The 23,021-nt window shown below is 34.9% G+C and overlaps 2 protein-coding genes across 2 annotated transcripts in view; one reads left to right on the top strand and one right to left on the bottom strand.

The window, feature by feature from the left end:
- Nucleotides 1-16,414, top strand: part of ERO1L (ERO1-like (S. cerevisiae)) — a 54,746-nt gene extending 38,332 nt beyond the window's left edge. Inside the window, exons 11-17 of the mRNA XM_010834611.1 lie at nucleotides 5,341-5,367; nucleotides 5,487-5,579; nucleotides 6,433-6,679; nucleotides 7,172-7,241; nucleotides 11,574-11,660; nucleotides 11,744-11,877; nucleotides 13,089-16,414. Of these exons, the coding sequence (XP_010832913.1) occupies nucleotides 5,341-5,367; nucleotides 5,487-5,579; nucleotides 6,433-6,679; nucleotides 7,172-7,241; nucleotides 11,574-11,660; nucleotides 11,744-11,877; nucleotides 13,089-13,149 (719 nt within the window). The 3' untranslated portion in view covers nucleotides 13,150-16,414. The remainder of the gene's footprint in view (nucleotides 1-5,340; nucleotides 5,368-5,486; nucleotides 5,580-6,432; nucleotides 6,680-7,171; nucleotides 7,242-11,573; nucleotides 11,661-11,743; nucleotides 11,878-13,088) is intronic.
- Nucleotides 16,415-19,240: 2,826 nt separating this feature from the next.
- The window catches only part of GPR137C (G protein-coupled receptor 137C), a 60,814-nt gene continuing 57,033 nt past the window's right edge, over nucleotides 19,241-23,021 (bottom strand). Inside the window, exons 5-7 of the mRNA XM_010834577.1 lie at nucleotides 21,740-21,865; nucleotides 21,455-21,573; nucleotides 19,241-20,550 (exon numbers count right to left, since the gene is read on the bottom strand). Of these exons, the coding sequence (XP_010832879.1) occupies nucleotides 20,373-20,550; nucleotides 21,455-21,573; nucleotides 21,740-21,865 (423 nt within the window). The 3' untranslated portion in view covers nucleotides 19,241-20,372. The remainder of the gene's footprint in view (nucleotides 20,551-21,454; nucleotides 21,574-21,739; nucleotides 21,866-23,021) is intronic.

Below are 23,021 nucleotides of genomic sequence, written 5' to 3'. Positions count from 1 at the left end.
CCAGATAATCATGATGGTGTGATTACTCACCTAGAGCAAGACATCCTGGAATGTGAAGTCAAGTGGGCCTTAGGAAGCATCACTACGAACAAAGCTAGTGGAGGTGATGGAATTCCAGTTGAGCTATTCCAAATCCTAAAAGGTGATGCTGTGAAAGTGCTGCACTCAATATGCCAGCAAATTTGGAAAACTCAGCAGTGGCTACAGGACTGGAAAAGGTCAGTTTTCATTCCAATCTCAAAGAAAGGCAATGCCAAAGAATGCTCAAACTACTGCACAATTGCACTCATCTCACACGCTAGTAAAGTATAGCTCAAAATTCTCCAAGCCAGGCTTCAGCAATACGTGAACCGTGAAATTCCAGATGTTCAAGCTGGTTTTAGAAAAGGCATAGGAACCAGAGATCAAATTGCCAACATCCGCTGGATCATGAAAAAAGCAAGAGAGTTCCAGAAAAGCATCTATTTCTGCTTTATTGACTATGCCAAAGCCTTTGACTGTTTGGATCTCAATAAATTGTGCAAAAATTCTTCAAGAGACAGGAATACCAGACCACCTGACCTGCCTCTTGAGAAATCTGTATGCAGGTCAGGAAGCAACAGTTAGAACTGGACATGGAACAACAGACTAATTCAAAATAGGAAAAGGAGTATGTCAAGGCTGTATATTGTCACCCTGCTTATTTAACTTCTATACAGAGTACATCATGAGAAACGCTGGGCTGCATGAAGCACCAGCTGGAATGAAGATTGTCGGGAGAAATATCAGTAACCTCATTAATGCAGATGACACCACCCTTATGGCGAAAGTGTAGAAGAACTAAAGAGCCTCTTGATGAAAGTGAAAGAGGAGAGTGAAAAAGTTGACTTAAAGCTCAACATTCAGAAAACTAAGATCATGGCTTATGATCCCATCACTTCATGGCAAATAGATGGGGAAACAGTGGAAACAGTGGCTGATTTTATTTTTTGGCCTCCAAAATCACTGCAGATGGTGACTGTAGCCATGAAATTAAAAGACATTTACTCCTTGGAAGGAAAGTTATGACCAACCTAGACAGCATATTAAAAAGCAGAGACATTACTTTGCCAACAAAGGTCCATCTAGTCAAGGCTGTGGTTTTTCCAGTGGTCATGTATGGATGTGAGAGTTGGACTGTGAAGAAAGCTGAGTGCTGAAGAATTGATGCTTTTGAACTGTGGTGTTGGAGAAGACTCTTGAGAGTCCCTTGGACTGCAAGGAGATCCAACCAGTCCATCCTAAAGGAGAACAGTCCTGAGTGTTCATTGGAAGGACTGATGTTGAAGCTGAAACTCCAATACTTTGGCCACCTGATGTGGAGTTGACTCCTTTGAAAAGACCCTGATGCTGGGAAAGATTGAAGGCAGGAGGAGAAGGGGACAACAGAGGATGAGATGGTTGGATGGTATCACCAACTCAATGGACATGAGTTTGGGTAAACTCCAGGAATTGGTGATGGACAGGGAGGCCTGGTGTGCTGCAGTCCATGGGGTTGCAAAGAGTCGGACACGACTGAGCGACTGAACGGAACTGAACTGAGGCATGATCAGAGCGTTGATCTACTGGCTTCTAAGCCTGTGCTGATTCTTGGGTGTAGATATCGTTGCCAGCGCTTTCAGTTATTGTAATGCCCCAAGTTTTAACATATTTTAGATTTACTGTGTCTTTTTGAGAATATTTTTGCTTTATGAATAAGATTGGAATGATTTTTGTTATTCCTTAAGGCCACGTGTTTAGCAATATGAGAAGACTCAGCAGTACGTAGCTTTACTCTAGCTAGATGGGATTGTTAAAATGTAAAGGATCACTTTTCTCTCACTCTAAATTCTCTTCTTTTTAAAAAAATTTTTTTATTTATTTATTTTTGGCTGTGCTGGATCTTTGTTGCCATGCAGGCTTTTCTCAAGTTGCAGGAAGCAGGGCCGACTCTCTAATTGTGGTGCGTGGGCTTCTCATTGCTGTGGCTTCTCTTGTGGCACTTGGGCTCAGTAGTTGTGGCTCCTGGGCTCTAGAACGTGGGTTCAGTAGTTTGGCGCATGGGCTTAGTTGCTCTGTGGCATGTGGGATCTTTCCCTACCAGGGATCCAACCCATGTCTCCTGCATTGGCAGGGGGGTTCTTTACCATTGAGCCAGGGAAGCCCACCATATTATCTGTCTTCTGAGCATTATTTTTACAGGTTGCTTTAGATAACAGAATCCTAAAGTCTTATAACTTTGTTCTTTTATTATTATATTTTATTTTATAGTAATGGTAGTAGCTAAATAAAATACTGAATCATAACTATACTATTTGGAAGAGAAATTCTTTAGTGTATGATTATTTTTGCAAAGGTGTCTCATATTTTGTTACTGTTAGTGGTGATCCTATAATTTCCAGTTATGAATAACTTTATTCCACCTTGGGTGTTCCCAGTTCTGTGCTATATTCTGGCTACATTAAAAGAAGCTATTTCACCAGTGCAGAGCGCCCTTCCTCCTGGGCCATGGGGCATGGCCAGAAAGGTGGCCACCCCCTCACCCATCATGCACCACACATTGGTGGGGAACCTGGCACTGAACCATTGGTAGACGACCTGCTTCTGGGTCAGGGTTTCGTATGTAGCAGAGCAGCTGCCTCACTGCTATCTACTGAAAGTCAGCCCTCAACACAAGGGTTTATTTTAAAAATTTAATAAAATAAACATTTTAAAATAAAAAAAAGAAGCTATTTCAGTTTTTTAATACCATTTCAAGATCTTAACCTGTCTCATTATGAAAGTAAAGATGGTTAACCTGTAGAGGCTATCCTTAGAGAAAACATCTTATTTATGAGTGTAATTTTAAGTGTTCATTTTGGTAAAATATGAAAGCTGACATATTAGGCGATTATCTAACTGGATCATATTCACAGACAATCTACTTCAGGACTATAAAACTGAATGAAAATTCCTTTGGAAGACTAGGTCCTAACTTAAAAAAAAAAAACAAAACCCAAAACATAGAGGTTCCCAATAAGGAAACAAATTACTTGTAATCCCACAACCCCAAAATAATTGACATTAATAATGGCTAAGAAGACATGCCAGTACTTTTCAAAGTAATTTGCAAATATGAGTTTATTTAATCCTTCCAACAATTCCAGGACATTTTGTTAGGATTTTTATTTCCATTTTTATAGACAGAAAATGAATCCCAGAAAGTTTTAGCAACTCAGCTAAAACCATATGATTTGTAAGTAGCAGAGTTTGGGATTCAAATCAGGCAGTTTGGTTCAGGGTCTATGCTTTTAACTACTTCATACTGCTTCTCTGCTAACATTTTGATAATTATTATTATTTTCATGTTTATACCAATATTTTTGTAATATATAAATTATAATTTTATATATTATTATTAGCATGTCAGCTTGCTTCCTCAGCCTGTGTCCTCATCAGCTCAGGCTGCTCTAACAAAATACTATAAGCTAGGTGGCTAAAATAAAAGACATTGATTTTCCCAGAGTTCTGGGGGCTGGGAAGTCCACGGTCAAGGTGCCAGCAGATTTGGTTCTTGGGGAGGGACCTCTTCCAGGCTTACAGATAGCTGTAAAGATACTGATTCCATCATGGTGACCCCACCCTCATGACCTCATCTTAGCCTAGTTATCTCCCAAAGACCCACTTCCAAATACCATCATATGGTGGGGGGAGGAAGGGGAAGTTTAGGGCTTCTACATATGAATTTTAGGGGGGGACACAAACATTCATCCATAACAACTTAGATTTCTAGAAATGGATTTACTGGATCAAATGATAAGGACATTTTAGGCTCTTGATACATATGACCAGAAGATCCTTTTTGTCATTGAAAGGGTGTGCTAATAATTTACACCCCTTTCAGTCATTGTGCCACCTAGTTTTACCTGACTCTTGTCGAAATTAAGTACCATATTTCTTCTTTACTCTTTAAAGTTCTATCTTTACAGTTTTAATTTGCATTTTAATTTATTTTTTCATGAAGGTATAGTTGATGTATAATGTTATATGTTTCAGGTGTACAACATAGTGAGTCAGGATTTTTCAAGGTTATATTCTAGTTATAGTTATTTAAAAATATTTGCTTTGTTCCCTGTGTTGTACAAGATATGCTTAATTTGCATTTTTATTATTAGTGTGACAGAACAATTTTTATCTGTTATTACCATTTGTGTTTTTCCTTTATGGATTCTCTGTTCATATTACTCGCCCTTTTTACTGGGTGCTTTGGCATTTTTATTTGGTGTATGAACTTTTTATACACTTAAGATATTATCCTTTGTTGCATTTGCAACATACATTTTACTCAGTTTGTTTGCATTTTGCTGATGTTTGTAAAGTTTTCTGACACAAATGTTTTAAGTTTTTATGTAATCTGTAAATATATAAATGCATGTTTATTCTGTTTGTCATTTCTTCCATTACTTTTATGCTTGTTTGGTTCATTATTAATATTACTGTAAACAACTCTGGTGAAAAGGACCATATAGTACAGTGTCTGCCTTCTCTAGTAGATTAGACATAGAATGTTCACATAGGTATAATGTTTCTTATGCCTTTTTACATGTTATTTCAAACAAACCTTTTCATGCATTGTCTGTGTTCCACACGCTTGGCATTTTAAGTTTTATATTATTCAGTCCTGGTAACTGGTATTCTATCATGTTAGCTCAGGCCTTGCTGTGCATTTTAGTTATTTCAGGTTTTAAAAATTCTGTAGAACATAATCATCTTTCTACGTATTATCCCGCCACCTCCATTTTGAGTTATTTCTTTAGAGCATAATTCTAAGAGCAATGATCAGGTCTAAGTATATGAACAGTGATTGCTGTAGATCATAGAACATAAGTGATATTTGGTTTTTGTTACATTTCCTTAAATTGTTCTTTTGAAATACTGCATGGCATAAAATACTATCAGCTATAGACTAATAATATACTTCGAATTTTATAATTTTGACTTCTCTCGTTTTAAAAAGTGTATAATGTGTTCTTAACTTTTATAACATGAATTGTTATTAAGGCTAAGTATTTTTCCATGTATAGGTTTACTATTTAATTTCTGTGTTTTGACCTCATATAAAACACTTTATCCAGAAAGTTATAAGGCTAGGGCCACCTAAGGCAATGCTAAAGCCTTCTAAAGACTGAGCAACTGAGTGGCGCTTAAAGTGAATCCATACCAAGAACATTTCTCCTTTGCAAACAAGACTGGGACCTTTAAATTGCTGTTTGGCACAAATTTGCTATAATATTTTAAAACTTTTGAAAAATGTATATTTTGGCAGTTTTACAATCTTGTGACTTATTTTTCTTTTAATTTCAGAGAATACTTTTTACAGTTGGCTAGAAGGTAATTGGACACTTTTAAACAAATTTAATTTTTTTTTCATTTTAAAATACACATAAAATTAATTTTATATCTTACAAGTTTCACATATAAAATTTCTATTTCCAAATTACCTTTTGTAGGTCTCTGTGTAGAGAAAAGAGCATTCTACAGACTTATATCTGGCCTCCATGCAAGCATTAATGTGCATTTGAGTGCACGGTATCTTCTACAAGGTATATAATAGTCACTTTTATTCACTTTACCACACTTAATTTCGGGTATTCTTAAAATCTTCTTGGTGTTTACCTGGATGGGAAAAGATTGGCCCTGTTAAATATTAGGCAGGAAAAATTAATTCCTAAGTGGCAGTAATCAGGAATGTGGGAACTGTGAACATTATCAGGAAAAGTTCAGCCTGTTCTTAGCAGTCTTCACTTTCTTTTAGGAAGCTGCTCAAAATCATACACATCACTTTGGAAATGTTCTTTTGTTTTGTTGTGGGAATTGAAATAGCTTCTAAGAGCAAAGTTGTTTTCATTAGACACTACTGTATCTGAATCCTTATGTTTGCATGTCAGCTTCAGGCCTGCAGTTTAATGGGTAAAAGCGTTTTTTTTTTTTTTGCTGCTCTTCATGCTTTACAAGTCTGTTGAAAAATGAGAGCATGTTGGATTTTCATCAGTAACATGTTTATTCTAGAATTAAAGTATCTCTTACTTCTTAGAAACAAAATCATATAACTTTAATTAGGACTTCAAACTCATTAGTAATTTCAGATAGTCATCTTTGACTTCTGTATCTTGGTTTTATGAATATATTTATATTCAGAAATTTGATTAGATTAGTCCTGGTTTCTCAGTAAAGTAATTGAGTTTATTTTCCTTTTAAGTATGGGTTCTAGAAGATAAAATATTAATATGAAACTGTTAAAGGCTCAATTATGTAAAGCAGTTTTCATGGTTGTATTGATTATACATTTTAAAATATAAAATAAAATTAGCTTCTGCAAGCATAAATAACCTAATATAAGTACAATGAAACTTAATTTTAAAATTCGCTTTTTAATATTTAATTCTTTCTTCTCAGATACGTGGTTGGAAAAAAAATGGGGACACAACATTACAGAATTTCAACAGCGATTTGATGGAATATTAACTGAAGGAGAAGGTCCACGAAGGCTTAAGAACTTGTATTTTCTCTACTTAATAGAATTAAGGGCTTTATCTAAAGTGGTTCCATTCTTTGAGCGCCCAGATTTTCAACTCTTCACTGGAAATAAAGATCAGGATGCAGAAAACAAAATGTTACTTCTGGAAATACTTCATGAAATCAAGTAAATTGTGTATTACAACTCATACAACTTATATATTAATAAGAAGAGTGACAAGTGATATCCAAAATTAAATTCTTAAGGAATCAACTTAAAATTATCTAAAAAATAATTAAAAGCTAATTTTGCTCATAGGTCTTTTAAAATTGAGTTTTGGTTTTATTTTCATTTTGATTTTGTACTAAGAGGTGCATATTTTTAGTTTTAAGAACCGTTCTTTTGGTATTTGATACTTGGCATTATTTTTATATTTAGTTGAACAGGTTGGGTTTGGGCCCTAATTCTACTATGTTATACAGTTAGCTTGTATATTGAGGATAAGAATTTGTTGGGGGCATCAGAATTTTGATTTTTACTATATGTTCTATTCTGTTGTACTTGTATTATTCATCACTGACCAGCGAAATGTTGTATTAGCAGGACTTTTAATATTTTATAATACATGAAAATGATTTTTTTTTGTTTTATTCAGAGAATATGTTTTATTTAATGCAGGTCATTTCCTTTGCATTTTGATGAGAATTCATTTTTTGCTGGGAATAAAAAAGAAGCAAACAAACTAAAGGTAATAATTTTATACTTTTAATTTAATTTTTAAATGTGAACTCACATGCAGATATGACTATAAGGCCATGTTTTTATTCTTAACAGTAAATCCGAATATACTTCTTGAAATTATAAGAAAAAATCAGAGTCATAATCTTTCTTTTCCTCAAGAAAAAGAGGAAGTCCAAAAGCAGGTCCAACTTAAGATTTAGTCTGTGTTGTTTTCAACATAACAACGGAAATGTGTGTGTGAATGTACTCTTTACAGAAGGGTTTCATTTCACACTGATTCTCGTGTAGTAAATAGAGCTTACGAATGAAAGGAAAGGGATCTAGGGCTGGAGAAGCAGAAACTGTCTTCTGCTGGAGAGAATTCTGAAAATAGTTTTGGCTAAATTATACGATGCTCTTTAGAGGGAGCGGGCGTAGTGTTGCTTTGTCATTCATATCATTCCCTGGGAACTAAAGGCATCTAGGCCTTCTTAGGTGGCTCAGTGGTAAAGAATCTGCCTGACAATTCAGGAGACACGGGTTCGATTCCTGGGTTGGGAAGATCCCCTAGAGAAGGAAATGGCAACCCACTCCAGTATTCTTGCCTGGAAAATCCCATGGACAGAGGAGCCTGGTGGGCTACAGTCCATGGGGTCACGACGAGTCGGACACAGTGAGTGACTGCACACACAAAGGCATTCAGGTCCGTCAGCATGCAGTCCTGGAAAGAACAGAAGACCTGAGATCGCACAGGATGGGTTCTGGTCTTTGTCTTGCCTCTTAATGGAGGTATGACTCCAGGCAAGACCATCTTTGTGCCTGTTTGCCTCAAAATACAACAAATAAGAAATTTCATTGAAAAGATTTATTAAATGCTCATTGTGTGTAGAGTGTGATTTTTGTCATTAAAGGGAGAGATGGCTTCCATCCTCAAGGGATTTCTAAGTCTTCTTGAAGACTTAGAAGGGCTTCCCTTGTGGCTCAGCTGGTAAAAAATCTGCCTGCAATGTGGGAGACCTGGGTTTGATCCCTGGCTTGGGAAGATCCCTTGGAGAAGGGAAAGGCTACCCACTCTAGTCTTCTGGCCTGGAGAATTCCATGGACTATACAGTCCATGGGGTTGCAAAAGGTTGGACATGACTGAGTGACTTTCACTTTCACTTTGAAGACTTAAGTAAAATTATATTATTGTTCTCAATTATAAAGGTATAGGTAAGTAAAGCAGGTGGTCCTCAGTAGAAGTGGGCTTGATCTGGTGTCATCAGAATATTTATGACAGTCTACCTTCGTTTCTAATTTTTTGTTTCTTTCGATATTGAAAGAACCTTATTTTTTATAGCTTGCAAACAAAATACTTTTTGCATTCTTGTTTTTTTTGCTGTTAGATAATAGTTATTTTTGACTGCCTATCTACCTCCTACTTAAAGCATTCTTGCTAGAAATACATACCTCAGTGCTTATATAACCTCCCAAACAGCTTCCAGGAACTTAGAAGTGAGGGGTAAGATGCTGTAATGACTTTTTTCCCCTACTATTTTTGCTATCTGTCTTATTTTTAGTACACTTGCTGGTTTATGGAGAGAATGTTTTGACATCTACTTGTTTTATATTGTGCAGATTAGAAATACTTCTCACATTGTTTTATCGAAACTCCGAAATACTCAGCTTTGATATCCTATGAAATTTAACACATAATTTTTCTGAGTCCTTTTACAAGAGAAGAATAAAACACCAAGGAAACTTGTTGATATTGGTATTAACTTTTTTTTGAAATTGTAGTTTATAGTGAACATCACGGATTTGAACAGTCATAAGCTTATTTTAATATCTCTTGTCTCCTTTACACTCTATCAGTGTATGGTTATAAGTAGAGGACTTGTATGAAAGAGAAGTGTTCAGTGTTCACTTCAACACAGAATAGGATCTCACTTGAAGGCTTATAAAACATCTGAGAATTGGGTGAGAATTGTGTTTTAGCCAGTTGGTTTCACTGAATATAGATCACAGTGTTTAACCACAGAATGTTTGATCATTCTCCTCACTGACTGTAATTTTTAGTATTGATCTTAAAACTATGTGTATTAACAAGGAGAATTTGTAAGTGACTTAGGGTCTGTTTATTTTAAGGATAATACATTTTTCTAATCTGAGTTAATTTTAGAATATACTCAGGTTATTGGACATGGATTGTTATTTGTGGAAGTCATAAGGATTTTCTCTTTGTTCTGGTCTAGTAAATTTCTAGCTTATTAATTTGGTTCTTTTATATTACATTCATTTAAGCATTTGTGCTTGGTTTTAATTTTACAATGTTACTTTGACTCTTGTTAAGCAACCACGTTTATTCTTCATATATGTCATACAAAGACTCAAGAGCTGCCACATTCAAGTATTTGAATTAGTGAACATAGATTCAGATACTGAGTTTAGACACTGTACAAAAGCATGCCCATTGTTTAGAGGCTTCCAAGCTTTAAAAGTGTAAGCCTAAGTCAAGAGCTTTCACGCCTTTCCACATGATAATAGTGTTTTATTAGTGAAAATATAACTGCCAAAATCCACCGTGCATTTATTGACACTTGTAAAGTAAAAGCTGTGTTTTATTGACCATAATATTTATATCCATTTGGAAATTTATAGTGTGTACATGTGAGCTATTTGTTCTGTCTATATACAAATACTTGTCTACTCAGGGATTTTATAGACTTTTACACCAACTATTAATCCTCCAGAGGTCAGCACCTCATAGGATGGGAACATCAACTTCAGAGTAATTTTAGTGCTCTGTTTCTGTTTTTCTTGTTAAAAGTGTGAGTTTTCTTTAATTTGAAGTTGAAATACAAGTTTAAAGGAAACTTCAAATCACCAAAAATCTACTTAGAGTAATATTGCTGGGTAAATATTTTTTAACAGTTGAAAATTAGAATTACTTCTTACTTATTCTAAAGGGTATAGAAATACACGATATAGAATATTGCTAACATATGGTAACGTTTAATATTAATAATTTGGGCTTTGTATTAAATTAATAAGATATAAGACCTGGGACCTTATTATAAATCCTTTACATGGTACAGCTGTTGACTGTTTCAGTCTCAGGCTGAATGATGCATCTGGGGAAAGATGTCTCCAGAGTGAACTGAGGTCTGCTTTGAATAGTAGGTTCCAGTCTTTGCTGATTTATTCCCACTTTTAGATCTTTGCTTATGTTCTCTTCTGATTGAGCTCAGTGTGTGGTTTAGCACAATAAAAACAAGCAAACAAAATTATTACCAAATTATAGGCCATTTGATATAATGAATGTTTCATCTGAAATGTATGTCAGATTTCCTGCTTCAAGTACTGTAAGCCTGGGATTCCACTATAAATTCAGGACAGGGGAGTCATTGGAGAATTAATTAATAATTTCCACTGGTGTGAAAGAAGGATATGTTCTTGGCTTCCTTTCTTTCTTCCTTACGCCTTAAAGACATATACTGTTTTTGGATGAGTTTAATGAGTTTCTCTCTGAAACTTGGTGGAGGGTACATGGATTTCACTCTGTTCTGTAGATTTTTGTATGATAATAAAGTATGAATGATAATAATAAATGGTAAAAGATCTGGTTGTTTTTCCTTATACCAGAGAGAAGGGCTTTCATTTAACTATTATGAAACCAAAGGTTTTTACTTGTTGCTCCTTCCATTATTTATTCCTTTCTCCCTTCCTTTTTTTCTTTTTTGGTAAATGATGTCATACAACCTCTGCCCCCTCTCCTGATACTGACATGTGGTTAATAATCACATACAATAGAACATCTCAACTCATTTACTTTGTTTATATTTACAGATAGTCTAGTTTTGGAGGCAGGCAGTCCTGGGGTTTAGATTTGCTATTTACTAGATATGGGAATTTGGGCAAGTTACCTAGCTTCTCTGGACCTTATGTTTTTAATTCATTAGCTGTAGATTGTAATAATACCTTGGGCTTCCCTGGTGGCTTAGCTAGTAAAGAATCTGCCTGCAACGCGGGAGACCTGGGTTCGATCCCTGGGCTGGAAGGATCCCCTGGAAAAGGGAAAGGCTACCCATTCCAGTATTCTGGCCTGGAGAATTCCATGCACTGTATAGTCAATGGCGTTGCAAAGAGTCGGACACGACTGAGTGACTTTCACTTTTGCATTTGTGGTGAAGGTGAAATACAATTGTATGTGTAAAGATTCTGGTGTGTAGGAGGTATTCCGTGTACACTGACTTCAGTTTTCTTCCCTTCTTTGGTGCTCTCCAGTGCTTTGCATACAGTGAGGCACATAGAAGGCACTCAGAGATACTTAGTATTTGACCATATACTACATCTTAATAAAATTTTAAATTATTTTTAGGAGGATTTTCGACTGCATTTTAGAAATATTTCAAGAATCATGGATTGTGTTGGTTGTTTGAAATGTCGACTGTGGGGAAAGCTTCAGGTAAGCATATCAAGCTCAATCCTGTTTTCTTTCTCTGCACAAGGAATTTTCTGATTTTTCTTTTTTTCTTATTTCTATTATAGACTCAGGGTTTGGGCACTGCTCTGAAGATCTTGTTTTCTGAGAAATTGATTGCAAATATGCCAGAAAGTGGACCCAGTTATGAATTCCATCTAACCAGACAAGAAATAGTATCATTATTTAATGCATTTGGAAGGTTAGTTTGCACCAAAATTTTTTTTGCTAGCCAAGTAAGCCTAATGCAACACATATACTCTCAGATAAAACTGGGTAAGAAATATCCTGTTTAGTGAAATTATCTCACTACAGAATTCTGTGATCTTATGAAATACTTTAACTTTGTAGATACATGCAATCATTAGATGATATTCTTTATTGTCACCTCTTGACTCTTGTAATCATTATTAATTCACTGAGTGCTTGAATATTCATCTTGCAGAATTTGTAAACTTTTTCTAATCTATGTGCTATCCAAATGTTTTTTTGAAGGTCCTAGAAAAAATCATGTTGTGTAATGTAGGTATACATATAAAATTTGTGAATTTGCCATTGTGTAAAAAGGCTAATCATGCTTTTAAAAATAATTTTCATCAAAATGATCAGAAAATAAGCTTAAAATTAGGAACTTACATTTTAAAATTTAAGTACAGATGCATTTCCTCCTGGCCTATCATATCTAAAGAATGCAGAGATTTATAAAAAAAAAAACCTAACACTTTCTAAGGACTATATTTCACTTAAAAAATTGATTTAATAATTGACCTTCAAAATTATTCTTTAGTACACAGAAGCTTGACAGTTATATTTGAGTATTTTGCTACTTTTTTCATGGTGGAGAACAGAGCTAAAGTATACTTAAAATAACAAACTTTTTATAAGTTTGTGAAAACAATTTGGTCACACGTTTACTGTTCTCACTCTTTGTAGTCCAAAAGCTTTGATTCTTTGTATATTTAATAAATATGGTAAATTGATTAGTTTAAGTGTTCATATACTTATGCATACTTAGAATACATATTTTAATGCTATGTACTTTATAAAGTATATACCTATACTTTATATCTAGGTATAAAGTATATACTTATATACTTTAAATAATAAGCATGTGAATATACTTATGAATACTTAAAAATACAATACTTAAGCACTTTATAATTTTGTACTTTGAAACTTTAATACTTAGTTGTGACTAATTAAAAATAACTGATTTCTGGGGAATGTTATCTTAGTTTTAATATGTCAAATTAAGAACACAAGTGCATCAAAACAGATTAAATGTTTTATGCACCTTTATGTTTGCTGAAATAAATTAACATTTTTTTTCTGTGTTCTGAAAATGCAATGTGAATAACTTGTAGAGAAAAGTTATCTAAAATAGTTTCTGAGTGAAATTTATTTTGTTTACAGAATTTCAACAAGTGTGAAAGAATTAGAAAACTTCAGGAACTTGTTACAAAATATTCATTAAAGAAAGCAAGCTGAAAAGTGCCTGTTTCTGGACAGTGGAGGCCAAAGAATGGAATTTCATTCAAAGGCATAAATAGCAATGACAGTCTTAAGTCAAATGTTTTATATAAAGCTGCTTTTGTAAAAGGGAATTATGTTGTTTTAAATAACAATTTTTTAAATTGTGTTAAATCTATGTGTAATATTATTGTGAGTAAAACTTTGATAATGTGGTATACCTTTAATGTTTAATATTAAGTAAAATCATCAGGATTATCAAATTCACATATGGTAAATCTAAGTAAATGATGTTTTAAGTCTCTCAAACTAGAATTTTGTGTAAGAAGACATAATATAAATTAAACTATGGCCAATGTGAAAAGTGTTTATAAGAGAATGTTATGACCCATTATTAATAGCCTAAATGTTCAACATTTAGGGTGAACAGATTTAGTAAATAAAAATACAGAAGTGAAGTGAAGTGAAGTCACTCGGTCATGTCCGACTCTTTGCGACCCCATGGACTGTAGCCTACTATGCTCCTCTGTCCATGACATTTTCCAGGCAAGAGTACTGGAGTGGGTTGCCATTTCCTTCTCCAGAGGATCTCCCTGACCCAGGGATCGAACCCAGATCTCCCGCACTGTAGGCAAACGCTTTACCGTCTGAGCCACCAGGGAAGTCAAAAAAAAAAAAAATACAGAATGCCTAGTTAAATTTGAATTTCAGATATACAACAGTTTTTTTATATAAGTATGTTGCATGTAATATGGGACAAACATATACCAAAAAATTATTCCTCCTTTCAAATTCAGATTTACCTGGGAGTCCTGTGTTTTATTTGGCAACCCTACAATACATTGGTATGAAACAAATCACTTTTAGAATTATTTTGCTATTTTGATTGGCTTATTTTGGTGTGTAGAAAGATACAATGATAATTCAAGGGTGTAAGGGATTTCTAAACAGTGTGAAAAGTTGAATAGATTTATATATTTATTCTCATAGTACTTTCCCTGATTCTGAATAAAAATTTGGGGAAACTTTTTATTTTTATATAATTTCAAATTTATAGAAATGTTTCCAGGATAGTATCAATACAAAGAACTCTTTTACCAGATTCCTTAATTGTTCATATTTGCTTTCTTGCTCATGCTATCTCTGTATATATACACACATATACTATTTTTTTCTCTTGAAGAGTCAGTTATAGGCATCATGTCCTTTGAACCATGTGTAATATGAATAATGTTTCAATGATTTTTTTTTTCAGGAAAAATATCTGCAACTATATACTACTATAAGCCTTAGAATAAGGAATCATTTTGAGTTCCAATCTAAAATTCTTTTTTGAATTTTGTTACCCTTTTTATGCTGTATAGTTATAGGCATAAAATTTTGGGGTTTTGCACATGATATTTCTTTCTTTCTTCTCCCCATAACTAAACTGTAATTTTTAGAAGTCTTCATTAAGGGAAGATCTTCAGTGATAAAAATATTTGAAGGGGTTTAGGAATTTATAGCACATGGTAATTGTAGGAAAAAAGGAAGTATATACCTCAAAGTTATGGGTTCTTTCTGTATGTCTTAGCAGGTATATCAGGTTGAGATGTAACATTATTCATAAAGCAGGATTTATTTACATAATGGCTTAGAAATGCTACTTAACACTACTGTATACTTTTTCTTCTTTATGTCCCTACGGCCTGATACAGTGTCAAGCACATAGTAGGTGTCCAATAAATATTTTTTGAGTGAATGTATGAAAATGTATTCAATATATTTAAATTAATTATCACAGAACTAAGTTTAATAATATATGTCCTATTTCCTTTCCCCCCTAATTTGAATAGGGCAGGAAAAGAAAGATATTAACCTACTATGAAGTCAGTATTCTTAGAGACTCAAAAGACTATGAAATGAGCACCAAATATAGAAGTGTAAGGACATTTGTGGTACTCTGAAAATTTGGTAGAGGGGTTTAAATTTATTTTAAAATTATTTTGCCTGTGTGACTCTCTCTCATCTTATGCCCCTACTCTCTCTCTTTTTTTAACAGCCAAACTTTTGGAAAGAATATTCCTGTCTTCACTTTGTCCCCCTCCACTTGCTCCCTTAACTGAAATTTGGCTTTTTTCCTTAGTAGCTAACAATCTTGTCTTTTGAAGTCTAAATCCCAATTTTAAATCTATGGTTTGGTTCACAAGCCGTTTCTTACTTTTTTTCTGCATTTGACACTGTTGACAGCTCCTTCTTTAAAAATCTGTTTTCCACTAGGTTTCTTGTATTTCCCTCACTTCTGAGTGCCTCTTTTCATGTATTCTTTAAGTTATTCCTTAGGCTTTTATTCCTGCTGTCTTCAGCACTACCACTTCTCACTCTTGAGTCCTTCCAATTCAGTGATCTCTTAAATCCGTACCTTTAGCCCAAATTTCTCAGACCATCTTCATTCTACGCATCTTCACTTGGTTGTCCCACAGACAGCTGTGTGTATCTTAAAAAGTTATTCTGCCCCAAACCTATTCTTATGCCTATGCTCCTTCCTTTGGTTAATTTTAGAACCATCACCATCTACATCATCTCTAGGCTAACCCTTCCACTCCCCTGTCCAGCCAGTGTCTAATCTCTATGGATTTTATTTCCATATCTCTGATATATCACTGTCTTTCCATTTTCATTGCTCTTCCCTAAAGTACAAACCTTTTTCCTTGTACCCAACCTGTCTCCTCTCTTTTGCTTCACAGTGTTACCAAAGTGGGCTTTCTAGAAGCACTCTCACAATGTTACTCCCTGCTTAACACACAGTGAATTCATGAACCTTTAGGAGGAAACCAGACCTCTTTCCTTGGTGAACAAAGTACTCTGATAGGGGTCTTTCTGTTTCCCCCAACCTCATGTTCTGCTAAAACAGACTTAGAATTCTTCAGATGCAGCATCGTCAGGCCTCCACACCTTGGTGCCTGCTGTTCTCTATCAAGTGCCCTAGCCATCCTTCCCCACCTGGGAAATTTCTATGTATCCTTGCAGGCCCAGCATAGCGATCGCTTCTGTGAATTCGCCCTTGCTCCATCCAAGGAGGATCATCTAAGTTCTTCTTTTGTGTCACCACTGTAATTACAACCTACCTCTACTGCGTCACTTATTGTACTGTATTGTTTTTGTTTTTTAAAGTTTCCTTTACTAGAATGTGAGCTCCTTAAGAGCAGGAAAAGAAACTTTATCCATGTTTGCATCTCCACGGCATAGTTTTTGGCATATGAACACTTAATAAATGTTTGTTGAATAAACTGCTTTTAAAATGACAACTTTATTATTGCTAGTGATCATACCTTCACTCCAAATATTCTTCACAGTAAGTCAATAGGCGCCCAAGGATTTCTGGACTTTAGGTGATCAATATAGCTTCTGAAATTATATTAGAAATTTGGTGTGGTTTTGGCAAGTTATGAAAGGGGCCTATTATGGAAAAAATGGTAAGAACTCTTTTTTCAGGGGAAAGCGTTACTGAAGAATTTCTTGAATAATCAAAGAAAAGCTGCCCAGGATTATGAGCTAGATAAATTTCTACCTGTTTAAGAATCTAAGGGGAAGGAGAGAGGTGTTGTAAGTTCTTTCACACAAGGATTTTTCTTAGCTTAATGTTTCAATAAACATGTACTATCTAATATGGTCTTCCCAGGTGGTGCTAGTGGTAAAGAACCCACCTGCCAATGCAGGTAGATGTAAGAGACGCAGGTTCAATCCCTGGCTCAGGAAGATCCCCTAGAGGAGGGCACAGCAACCTACTCCAGTATTCTTGCCTGGAGAACCCCATGGACAGAGGAGACTGGCAGGCTGTAGTCCACAGGGTCGCAGAGTCAGACATAACTGAAGCAACTTAGCACTTACGCACGTACTATCTAATAACATTGGTATTTTAAAGTATGGCATTTCATATAAAATTAGTGTGTAATACTAATTAGTGTACAGCTAATGTCGTACATGGTTATCTCAGTGTTCAGTACGTACAGTTATCCATGTGTACAATAATAGTTCGACTTCAGATTTTTCAACTTGACAACAGTGCAAAAGCAATACACATTTGATAGAAACTGTACTTCCACTTTTGAATTTTGGTTTCTCCCCCCAGGCTAGTGATATGCGGTACGGACCTCTCATGATTTGGGGCAGTGGCAGCACCACAGCACCCGCTCAGCCACGCAGTCAACAAGGGAACACAACCCATACCCAACCATTCTGTACCGAACACAACCATTTCGTTTCTCACTTTCAGTACAGTGTTCAATAAACTCTACATGATATTCAACACTCTGTTACAAAACAGGTTTCGTGTTAGATGGTTGTGCCCAACTGCAGTTTAATATAAGTGTTTTGAGCATGTTTAGGGAAGGCTAGTCTAAGCTGTAATGTTCTAGGCCAGCTGTATTCAATGCATTTTCACTTAGGACAAGCCAAGGAATATCTGTAATGACAAGCTCACTTAAAGTAAACTGTCATTTGTAACTCTACGTATTTTTCTCTTTCCTATGGTAGGCTTCTTATCCTTACATGACAGAATCTCAACGGGTGTAGTCTGTTAAAAGAGATTAAGAAAACCCAACCTCCAAATAAAAGCACAAACACTTTTATTTTTAACAGTAGTGTTTTGTTACAATTTAGTGAAACAAATAAATACATTCATTGGCCACAGCTATACTTTTATAACCAGTTTGACACTGATTTTATAGCTGAGAAACACTTAAACAATAAAAAAGGCAGCTATGCTTAAAAAAAGCCACTTTAGCTATAAATTACATCTTTCATAAAACTACTACCAGCTATAATGAGTGGCAAGAGTTTCAAAATTAATGACCGTCCAAATGAAACAATAAAAACAAGTACTGCTAATCACTGTAGAATTACACACTTAAGCAATGAAATTCTCTTTTCTAGTTAGTGAACCAAAAAGAAGGTTTGAAATTGTCATCATGTGCTTCAGTGCAGGATGAACAGGGGATCGACAGCCCTTTGATTTGATAAACAACTCCTTCTTTCAAGACCAGACTTAAAGTGCTCCTAGTGCTTTGAAATTTTTAAGCAAAAACTGGGCCAGAAGCTTATCTTTCTTTGTCTTTGGTGATTTATTGTGGGAGATGTCTTTAAGGAGACAAATGCAAGAATTCAGGTTCCCTGGTCAGGGATAAGAAATTTACAAACCTCAGATTTGGAAGAATCAACTAATGCAACTGAAAAAACCACGTTATTTTATCTGAAATATTTTTAAAAGAGTAATCCTCACTTATCTGGTCAAATAGGAGCATTATGTAGGGAAGTCTGGGGAAGCTTTCCTAGAAAAAATGTATCACTTTGAACCCCAAGGATTAACAAAGGCAACACATCTTCTTAGATAGCTCTAGATAATTAAATACCTAACATTATTAAGACAATAAATAGTCGGCATTCTGAAAAGAAACCCAGTAACTGAAGTTGCAGTAGAAATACACTCAGGTAAGTGCACGGTATGTTGTCCTGTTACGATCTATAAATTCTATACTATAAATTTTATAAATCCAAAGTGACATGTATAAGTTTATGATTTGGACTAAGTTCAGAATTTTTTTTGTACTATAAAAAGATTAAATTTCTTTGTCTGTGTACCAGCTTCCCAAGAGATCAAAAGCATTAAAAATTTCATTTTTTTCTTGGGGTTTCACTTACTGTTATACTTCTGTGAAGTTACTGAATCAATCAAAAAGTTGAAAGATGTTTTATGTAAGAGCAGAAAAAGAACTTTCTAATCAAAGTAAAGACAGAAAAAGACAGTTGTATTAGTTCCAGTTCTGAAGAAATAGATTAGCAAATAACCGTATTTAGTCATCTTTAAGCATGTTGTGACAACTTCCCAATGTTGCCTGTTACCTTGGGCTCTTGAGGTATTTAGCATCTACTTTTTTCCATATAGACACTAGTAGAAAGTGCATTTTAAAATTCTCTATCACTTTAGCCTACCATATATATATATATATATATATATTTTTTTTTTTTAGATCTAAGATAGGACGTTCAAGACAGTTTTAATGTAATTCTAAAAGTACTCCAATATTGTTAACCACTGGTTTTTATACTTACCTAGTTAGTACCTTCACATAAGTTGTTCATTTAGTCTAGTGCTGGGATTAATTTGAATTAATTTGGCTTTGCCCATATGCAAGATATAAAAATGAAAACTAAAGGAAAAATTATATGTATTACAAAGTATTGCACTTGAGCTCACTGCAATAACATATCATGATTTAATTTACCTGAGGTTAATCCTGATTCATAGGAATAATGGGTAAGATTTGCTATATTTTATTTCAGCTAATTGAATGCCTTTGAAAATGTATTCATGTTTTAACTTAGAATTGTATATTTTCTGAATAATTCTTAAATGCATCTGTAAACTTTAGTCCTAAGAAGTTTCTATCAATATCTCCCTACACAAAAATTGCTGTTGTTTTCTTGAAGAATCATGCTTAAACTACTGTATTGTCTTAACCATACAGAATAATCACTTGACCAATTCTACTCAAAGTAGCCACATAATTTTGATTAGTATACTTTGCTCTTGAAGAAATGACTGTGACTTTCCAAAGAACACTGCTGGTCCTCACTGTAAGGGATTACTAGTATCATTTCTTTAAAATGAATGAATAATTTCAGTTAGTACTGTACAATCATGCTTAAAAGAACTATCTTCAATGATTACCTATTTTCAATAGATCTTTCAAAAGAATGATACGTTTTTATGCCTTCATTCTGTGCACTGTTCACACTATAAACTTTATTGGGTAAGAATTCCACATGGAGTACACTGCTGAATATACAGGCTTTGATTTTTGTAAGGAATCTGCCTCCTGATTTGATGTACAACATAACATCCCAGTGTGAACACTGGGTATGACTTTGGGGACTGCAGTGTACTCTTTCAGAACAAAGATAAAAGTGCAAATACGCGTTCGATATTCCAAAGTCAGGATGTACGGAGGCCATCGAGTCCCTTAAGATCTAATCCTTCTTTTCTCTGGCTCCAAATTTTCCATTGTACTTCATTTTACCAGGACGAGGTCAAAAGTAACAGCTGTGTCCTCCACTGGACTCAGCCACATTTCCAGGCTTTGTTTTCAGTTGTAACGGATAATGGAATGTTTATGCAGATGGAATTTAAACACACTGAATATACACATTCATGAAAAATGATTGAAGAATCACAACTTGATGATGCCATCAGTTTTGTGGTGTTACGTATAAGCTATGGTGACTGTTCATATCTAAGTTACTACAAGTAAAGAGCAAAGGAGCAGTGTCCGTCAGAGGTCCATTCAGGTGGGGAGAGACTGTGTAACTGCTGCTGCCACAGCCAGTCATGGTGCCGTACCAGCCCAAACCTTGTGAATTTGATAAACTGCAAAAAAGGGGCAAAAAAGGACTGTGATCAGGATATAATAACTCATGCTGGCACTTCTAGTTTTGAATGAATTATGTTCTTCACCAAATAATGGCTTTCTACAAAATTCAATAACTTATATCTAATATCCTTGATTCTATATCACATATTAGAAAAGAATGAATAAATACCATTCAAAATTAGTAGAACTTGATTATCAGATAATAATAATAGTAACATAGTGCTTATTATGTGCTGGGCTTTATTCTAGGACATACATATGTATGTTTACACACACATGCACTCAGCCTTCACAACAATCCTATCAGATAGGTTCTATTATTATCCCTATTTTACAGATGAAAAACAGACAAAAAATTGAGGTTAAGTAACTTGTCCAGATGAAGTGAGGGTTATAGAAAATGCTGCATTAAATTCAAAGCATTATTTAGTGTGCATTAAGGCCTCCTCGGCACTGATACCAAAGCTAATGGGATGGACTTGTAATGATTTTGGAACAAGGAGGGCACTGAAGATTTCTTATAGCAGCTAAGCTTCCCAAGAGTTTTATTTAGAGTTTCTCTGTGCAATTTGAACAGCATAGTAGATATGGAAACATATATAATAGTATTTCTTCTCTGCTCACCAACCCCCATCAGCTTTGAACTAACAAGGGATCCTGAAATGAAAGGGTGCCATTTTACCCCCAAAGGCATTTCTCAAATAAAGGTAATATGTGGACTTAGAAGCAGATGATAATTCTTTATAGTACAGGTCTCATCATGGGTTTAACATCTACTGTTCTACGCGCCAATGTCAAATGATCTTATTTATTGACATATATCAGCAAATCACCCTTTTCATATTTGGGTTAAAGCTTTTTAAAAAAAAATCTATGTTGGTACCAATTCAGTGCAACTACCTTCCTTCTCTTGAACTTCCCAGTCTTGGCAAGTCATCATCACTATCATATCGCCTCGGATTGTCGAAGAAGTATGCTCTGGAACTATAACTGTGACTGTTTATCATGCCAGCAGGTGCCTGTGAACAATGTAGTAGATAGAATATGAAGATTTACTTTTCAACTAAGAAAGGAGGCTGAGATCTATAATCCTTTTTAGTCTTTGCCAAAAATAGAAAATCAATATAAATGTTCTATTATTTTTAAAAATGAGAACAGGCATTAGGTAATGTTATGATATCATACCAAATTCTGGTTTAATCTCTGTGCCCGGAAAAACAGTACCACTGACCATGCTGGCACATGTTCCCACAGAAAGAGGACCATTCCAAATACAATATACTCTTCTCCACTTATGTCTTTTACATGAGCCTGTGAATAGAATATGGTCGAGCAGTTTTAAAATCAGTCTTACATGTAAGGAATCACCCTCCACAAACAACTTGCTCCAGGTAGGGTAACTTAAAAGATCAACTTACAAGCACATAGAACTCTAAATTAATTTTCCATATTTTATGGCTTCTCATGTAATGATATTTATCCTTTAAAGATCATAAAATGCTTTGATGTTAAGTAGAATAAAGAGGTATTAACTTTTTCAACACATCAATTTATGAAAATATTTTTAACACATGGGTAGTGGTGTGGGTGGTTTAGGTCCTGTAGTCTGAGGAGGGTTATAAATGAGACTACAGGTTCCAGCTGCTCCAAAGGCAAAATAATCGCACTTACCCTGAGTTACACCTGTAGAGAAATGTAACATGCAAGTCATTCAGCTCTGTTGCTATTTAAAAACATGCTTTTGGGCTTAAATTCCATGTTGAATTTGTTTCTATTCTAATAAATGTGGGGAAAGAGAAATGGGAAAAGGAGTGAAGGGAATCTGCCACACGGAACCAAATGTGAAAATTCCTTCTTTGAAAGATAATTAAAATCCTGATAAAACAGCATTCCAGGATGCTTAAATTCAGTACGAAGCTAAATTAATATAAATAAAGACATGACACGCACCTAGGTCAGGCTACTTCTAGCAGAAGGATGGAGAATGCTGGGAGGTCAGATATGCACAGCAAGCGTGCCAGGAGTCACTACAGAAAACACCTAGACACCCAAGGAACTATGAATGCGCTCCCATTTTCAAGACTGATAATGCCAAATTTTCATAAAAGTATACATCTAAAACTAAACCAAATATTTAGGTTATATATAGTTCTTGGGTAAGAGAGAATTAATTTCATCCTAGCAAATTAAAGACATAACCATATTTACTAGCTAATGACAGAATATCAACTTATAAAGAGATACTTAAACACTATCCTTTACAAATTAGTAAAGCAGAGACACTACTTTGCCAACAAAGGTCCGTCTAGTCAAGGCTATGGTCTTTCCAGTGGTCATGTATGGATGTGAGAGTTGGACTGTGAAGAAGGCTAAGCACCGAAGAATTGATGCTTTTGAACTGTGGTGTTGGAGAAGACTCTTGAGAGTCCCTTGGCCTGCAAGGAGATCCAACCAGTCCATTCTGAAG

The sequence above is a fragment of the Bison bison genome, unplaced genomic scaffold (assembly GCF_000754665.1).
Source record: "Bison bison bison isolate TAMUID 2011002044 unplaced genomic scaffold, Bison_UMD1.0 scf7180017864034, whole genome shotgun sequence".
Lineage (NCBI taxonomy): Eukaryota > Metazoa > Chordata > Mammalia > Artiodactyla > Bovidae > Bison > Bison bison.
This window is presented reverse-complemented; position numbering and strand designations above follow the sequence as displayed.